At 55.5% G+C, this 6,979-nt stretch overlaps 1 protein-coding gene across 1 annotated transcript; it reads left to right on the forward strand.

Annotated features, from left to right (window-relative positions):
• Positions 1–2,325: 2,325 nt before the first annotated feature.
• Positions 2,326–4,788, forward strand: mug72 (Meiotically up-regulated gene 72 protein; the record flags this gene model as incomplete). The annotated part of the gene is made up of 4 exons (XM_037327442.1): positions 2,326–2,492; positions 2,548–2,588; positions 2,651–3,080; positions 3,132–4,788. The coding sequence occupies 4 exons, from the start codon at positions 2,326–2,328 to the stop codon at positions 4,786–4,788; spliced, it is 2,295 nt and encodes a 764-aa protein (XP_037174679.1).
• Between the last annotated feature and the right edge of the window lie 2,191 nt (positions 4,789–6,979).

Genomic DNA, 6,979 nt, shown 5'->3' on the forward strand with positions numbered 1-6,979 from the left:
CCTGTCTTGTTTGCGTGTCCGTCTACGCAGTAGTCACCCAGCAGGTAGTCAGTCGCCCATTCACTGTCTGGGTTTGTGCCCGAGGCAGGATGTGTCCAGGCCTGTTCTGAGGTATTCTCGTCGCGGATATGTCCCATCTGCTCCTTCCACGTCCTTCCTGACTTCCACTTTACCACCCCGAATACCCGCCGGACCCTTACCTGCTGTTGCCTGTCCATGTGCTTAGGTTTCTTTCTCAATCTCAACTAGCAGCCCGAGTTCTTTCTGCGCCTGGTCTGAGAGTTTCGTCGTGTACCTCCCCGGCGGCGCCTAAGGTTGGAGTACGTCCCTCGCTCCACGGCTGGCCACCCTGCCCCGCCCCCTGTCGTCGTCTCTCGTGCCCGCCTTCCGCAGACGCAGACGCTGTGCCTCCAGGAGTGTCTTCTTGCACTCGTCCAGTCACCACATCGTCTTTCGGGTCGTTACCGCGTGGCTTTTCACTTTTAATCCCCCCAGGCCGTCCTATCGCCAGGCGCAATCCGCACTTCGTACTGCCAGACCAGGCCTCACATCCACAGAGGTAGGTAGGTAGGTGTCTTTCCCCGAAACACACCACCTCACACCTCGCACACCACCTCATCCTCATCCACTCTTCCACGTAAGGCGAAGGCGGCGCACACAATTCCCAGTCCCCAATCCCCGCTGCCAGCTTGCAAATCTCACGTCCATCCCAGCAAGTAGCAAGTACCTGCCCTGCCTTACAGCACCTACATAGGGGAGGGGGAACACTCTGCAGCCGACCTGCCTTGCCTTGCCTTGCCGTACCTAACTGCCCGTAGTCTGCACGCCCAAAGTACCTCCTCCACCTTACGACACGCTAAAAGGTACTTTACCTACCTACCTCTCTCACACCCTGCGCCGGGCCTGACCTGACCTTACCTCACCTTACACGCCTCGTCCAGCCATTGCCGCTCTCCACCACCTTGGCTCACCCTCCTTCTGCCATCATCCCGTCCTTTCCCCCCTTCCTCTGATCTCTCTTCCCACCCCAATTCCTCGTTGTTTTTCGCACGAGTGAACCAAAAAAAAAAAAGGTGTTGTCCTACGAAACGCCAGACAACACACATTCACCCCTCCGTCTCCTTTTTTTGGCCCTCTTGTAATCCTAAACCTCGTCACCTCCTTCGACGATCACGCCCCCCGTTCGCTGTCCTCCCCCAGGCCGACCAGTCTTCGAAACACGACACGCTCTTGGTCAACCATCCGTTCGTTACATAGGCAGTCTTCTCGTTGCTTTGCAGATTCCTTCCCCGGCAGCCTCTCTCGACCTAGTACCTACCTACCTAGCTACCCGTTCTTGTGTGTGCTTTCGCGTCTGCGCCTGCTTCAGCTCTTGCTTCACGTACCAGCTGCATCTGCATTGCCTCGCCCTTTCCCCCATTTCAAACGGGCCTTATTCTGTTAGCCCACCTTCATCAGCTCGACAGGCCCGCCACGACTTCGACTAGCCATTCCAGGCGTCACGTTCGTTAATTCTGTTGTGTTGACAAAACACACACACACACACACACACACACACACACAAAAAAAAACGCCTCGGTCTACCTCGTCTTTGGCGCTACCACAGACTACGAGAAGGAAGAAAGAGAGTCTATCGGTCGTCGAATCGCTTCATCTCCTCGTCACCCCAAACCCGCCTCGATACGCTTGTCCCATAATCGAATGGGTCTGGGTCTGAGGCCTATCGAACCCACCAACGCGCCCACCTGCCGACCTGCTGCTGCTCAGTAGGGGATTTCGAACAACTAAAGAAGAAACGAATTGCGAACTGTGTCGGCGATACTTTGACGGCACACTATTGCACCAGCCATATCTCGCTGCTGGCGAACCATCGAACGAAAGCCACATCCGGCGGCTGTTCCATACGCCGTCCGTTGCACAAGGCTCACGACGTCGGCTTGCGCTGCGTTGTCGTGAGAGAGTGGTGTACAGAGGGTACAACAGGCGACCACTTGGCCAGCCCACCAGCTAATCCACATTTGGGCCCATCATGGCACCCATGACGCCCCGGCTCAAGATCCTCTCAGGTGCGTCCATTTCCCTGGCTTCAACTCTTCCCGCCCGCTCCAATAATTGCTTCTTCTTCCATCGGTGCGACCGTGTGGATCGGAATTTTGTGTCCCTTTATCTCTACCCGTCAGCCCGGCTTTTCCTCCCACCAATACACCTTTCCCGTCCTGAACCCCAAAACCACACTCGTTTTTTTCCTTACCACCCCTCTCTTTTTTTTTTTTCTCCCTCGCTTCAGGCACCGGTGCTCGTGCATCGTGTCGAACGCGATTCGCCATGGCCGAAGAAAACACCAGCAGTGAGCTAATGAGCGTGTGTTCAGTGGGAGGAAATCCAGTTTCTGCCTTCTTGTCATGGAGATTACAGGCCACCAATGCCTGCGACGTTACACTCGTGTGGAAGTCCGGATATGATCATGTTGCGCAATACGGCATCTCGTTCAAGTACGTTTTGCTCCCTGCCGAGCCTTCCGCGCAGCGTCTAATCAAGGGATTGCAGGTCACCCATCTTTGGCAACGAACGCTTCAAGCCTCGACATGGTAAGCAACCTCCAGTATTTCCAGAAAGTCACGGGAAAACACTTGCTAACGCGGGTTTGTAGTCGTCCGCGTTCCCGAAGAAGCCGCCAACACCGTCGGTCCATTCGATTATGTGATTCTATGCATCAAGGCCCTTCCCGACGTCTACGACCTCGCTGCCGTCATCGATGCTGTTGTTACTCCCCAGCACACATGCATCCTGGTCAACACGACCCATACACTCGGTGTGGAAGCCGCTATCGAAGAACGATTCCCTACCAATGTTGTCCTGTCGCTGGTTTCCAACGCTGAGCTTTCTCAGCTTGGCCAGAGCGAATTCGAGCACAAGGGATCTACTGAAATTTGGGTTGGACCTTCCAGCAAGAATGATAACATCCCGCCGGCGATTCAGGAGGACATGGCTCAGGCGCTAGCCATGACATTGACAACGGGCCAGGTTGACTGCAAGGTTTCTCAGAATATTCGCCAACAGCAGTACGAGAGGGTCATTGGGTAAGCACCCCTGGGGACATGGGCGCCAATCATTTACTGACAAATCCCTAGTCCGATTGCATTCCACCCTGCGAGTGTGATATTCGAGACAGCAAACCACACCCAGCTGCTCGAGAAGATTGGCGTTAGGGACCTGGTAAACGACGTAATCGATGAACTGTTCGCCCTCGCGACGGCGCACGGTTGCAAATTCGCACCCGATTTCAAGCAAAAGACAATCGACGAAATGACGAAGCCCACGCCTACCGAGAGCATCATGTGGCAGGATTACATCGCGAGACGCCCGATGGAGGTCGAAACGTATCTTGGTTCCCCGATCAAACTGGCCAAAGAAGCCCGCATTCCCGTTCCGCGTATCGAAACACTCTACGCTATTCTGCACAACCTGAATATCGTCAACCGCCAGAGGCCGTCCAAGCCTGTCGATGGCATGGGAGCCCCGGGATCTCCCACCTCCCAGTCACCGGCGCCGAGAATGTCCACACAGAACGGCGCGCGCCCGATGAACGGCAACGGCATGCCTCCTCGTGGTCCCCGCCCGAGGAACTCGTCCAACTTGGGGCCCCCGCCCCCGGGCATGCGCCGACCGCCTATGAACGGAGGCCCCCCCAACGGCTACCCCCGTGGCCCGCCCGGACCTGGATCTCGAGCAGCATCCAGGCGAGGATCGCTGGAAGGAAATGAACTGGAGGAGTTCTCTCACCTCATGCTGTACGACGATATTCCCGAGGGTGGCGAGCCTGGCTACGTCCCCGGCCCGGATGGTTCTGACTTGACGCTGCGTGAACGAGAGTTGGAGTTGCGCCAGAGGGAGCTGGCGATGAGGGAGCGAGAGATGCGGATGAGATCGAGGGGACCGCCTCCCAGAAGAGGCCCTCACCCAGGACCTCACCCAATGCGCAACAGCGCGCAGGCATTCGATGATGAGGACGATGACGACGACTATTTCGACCCCATGTCTGGACCTCCGCCTCCCATGATCGACCCTGAGAATTTCGATATGATGAGCGTCACATCAAGGAAGAACCGGAAACAAGCACCCCCTCCTCCCAACCGTGCCCAATATCACAAGAATGAGATTTACGATTCTGCAGCGCCCCCTGTTCGGACCTCGAGATTTCGCCCGAACTTCGGTCGCAATCGATCCAGCCAGATCGCTAACATGCCTCCCATGAACGAAAACATCTTGGACGACCCGCTCCTGTCCATGACGTCAAACCGTTACGGCGCAGTTGATCGTGGCGCCATGAACGCGGGATCGAGAGCGAACTCGTTGACGGCTTCGCGCTTGGACGAAATGCAGATGGGAGGACCAATGCAGATGGGAATGAACGGAGCATTCCCTCGACGGGCTAGTCAGTCACCGGGAAACCCGTACAGTCCTTCAATTCGGGGTGGCAGCGGTAGACCTTCGCCGCCGAACGGCTATGGCGGCCCGTCCACGAACGGCCGGCCATCGCCTCCCAACGGCGTCCGTCAACCCGTGCCCCGATACCCTCCCGGCCATGGTAACGCAGTCGCGCCACAGCAGGTTGAGCAACATGTCGGGGTGAGCGGCCTCCTTCCACCCAAACAGAAGAACGTGAGAAGTCTGACTGGTAGTGCGAGCGCCAGCGCGGGCAGTGGTGAATCTCAACCGGACACTGAGCCCTCAGCCCACAGCAGCCAGAGTAGTCTTGGAGCGCGCCCGCCCATAGGAGTGCGGTAAATCCAAGCGTCTGGCTGCTTAACCACTTCGAAGCGACGACGCCGAGCCGGCGACACGGAACGGCATTGACATGTATGGCACACCTGTGACCCGACACGAACACGACGAGACGTCTCCTTCATCCGGCACGCTTGCCGACTACGGGAATCACACTATCCTGATCCTACGAGCACACCTCCCAACTTCTCACCTCGTCCCACGGCAACACGATAACGACACGAAACGTTTAGACAGGGTCTTGGTCTATTCTTCGCGACAAAAACACATAGCTAATTCGACGACCTTTTTCCTTTATCGAATGGACCATAGTCCAGTACATACATACGGCATTGTGGCGATGGGAACAGATTTTCAACTTCTGGTAATAGCAGCATTGGCGTGGACGACTTCTTCAGCTCGGTTTCGAGGAACCGCTGTTGGGTTTGGAAACAGATGTTTACGTCACGACGGCGGGCGTCTGGATGGGTTCTGATTTGCGAAGTGACGGACATGGCCGGTCTTCAAAAGTTGATTCATACCGAAACCTTACGGCGGTGACGAATGTCTTGCGTTCCTTGGGCCATGATGGGCGACGTGGGAAGTTGGATGTGTATAAAACGGAACGCCTTTCCAGGCTATTTTTTCTTTTGTGTCTGTCCTTCACGACGAAATTTTCTTTTGGGGGGAAGGCCTCTCTGTGGGCAAACCACGGGAGCGGCCGGTTGAGATCACAAGTAACGAGCATAGACAGGGCCGGAGGGGTTTTTGATCCGGCAATACAAAGATGGGAAGATTATTGCATGGCTGAGAGAAGAAGGGTGGCATGTCCAGGCCGGAGCCTCTCTGCGAAGGGGAATTTTGGCTTTGGTATCGTAATATTTAGTTTCCCGCTGATGAGGATGGCGACGGAGGGTGGATGGAGGCTCCGTTTGGGAAGAGGTGGAATTAGAAAAGTTCGAGGGGCACGGCATGTATGCAGCTCCTTTAGGCGTTCAGCTTGAGCGCAATGGAAAGTCAGACTCAAAGCAATATTTTCAATGACTTCAGACCGTGGGTGACGATGTGAAAGGCTTGTTGAAAAGCCCCTTTTGTGGCTCGGACCGTGGCTTGTGAAAAAGCAGACTGACGCAGATCTGCAGTTTCGCGAGGACGTTCCTTTCTCACAAGCCAAACTCGGGGCGCGGGTTGGATGAGACACTGGCAACACGGGTTGAGCTTGGCCGAGGATCAATCTCTTTTCCCTACTAAGCAGCTAGCTCTGCTACGCCTGCCTGACTGGATGTCTACATTCCTTCTGTTACTTTCAGAGGCATTGGAGGCGATGGATGCATTGCAGCTGCCATCTGAAGTCGAGACAGGAGGAACCCATCCGTGCGGACTGGACCCCTTTTTTTGGTCCAGCCTTGCGCGTGGGAACATGCAGTGCTGCCATCCATCAGCAAATCATTCGAACGCGTTGCTTGGTTTTTTTTGCCATGTCAGATATGTAGGTCATTATTTATGCGTGTCGTCTGGTGGAAGGGCCGACTGGGGAAAGGTTGTTGCTGGCTTGTGAGTGTGGTTGTGTGCGGTTCAGGCATGTTGCCTGACTCTCTCCGGATACGTACCTGGGTATCATGTCATCATGGGAGGTGGGAGGACAGCTGGTGACGGGGATTGGCAGGTTGCACGGACGGGCGGCGCGGCAGGCGGGATCCGATTCAGTGTCGGGTGTGTTTTGTTTACGGGACCCACTTCTTTTGGGGGGAGGCGGTGCAACGACCGCTGGATGTTTGTTTCCTGGACTGCATGAGATTGTTTATTAAGAGAGTCTGTTTAGACGACACCCACGGCACGACGACATACCGACTGACGTCAGGAGCTCTTCTATCGATTTGAGGAGACGCGGCACGCGAAACGCGATATTGACGCGGTGTATTTGTCTTTTTGAGGTGAGTTGATGGTATGGCGATGGCGATGTGTGGTGTTTTACCCCTCCCCCACTTTTGCATTGTTTTGTTTGGGTAGGTTTCATGCGGCGCAACGGACTTGATGTGTGTATGAATCTGACGACGTCGGAACGGGATATTGGCGATACGCTTGAGGAGGTGGTTTTTACGGTGGTGGATGGTTTACTAACCGATGCCTTCAGCAAGACAACAACTCACCGGTGCCACCAGACCACCATAAGAGCCAGAGCCCCTGAAAGGCTGAGACGCAAGACAAACACAAG

The sequence above is a fragment of the Colletotrichum aenigma genome (assembly GCF_013390185.1).
Source record: "Colletotrichum aenigma strain Cg56 chromosome Unknown KSG_Cg56_contig08, whole genome shotgun sequence".
Lineage (NCBI taxonomy): Eukaryota > Fungi > Ascomycota > Sordariomycetes > Glomerellales > Glomerellaceae > Colletotrichum > Colletotrichum aenigma.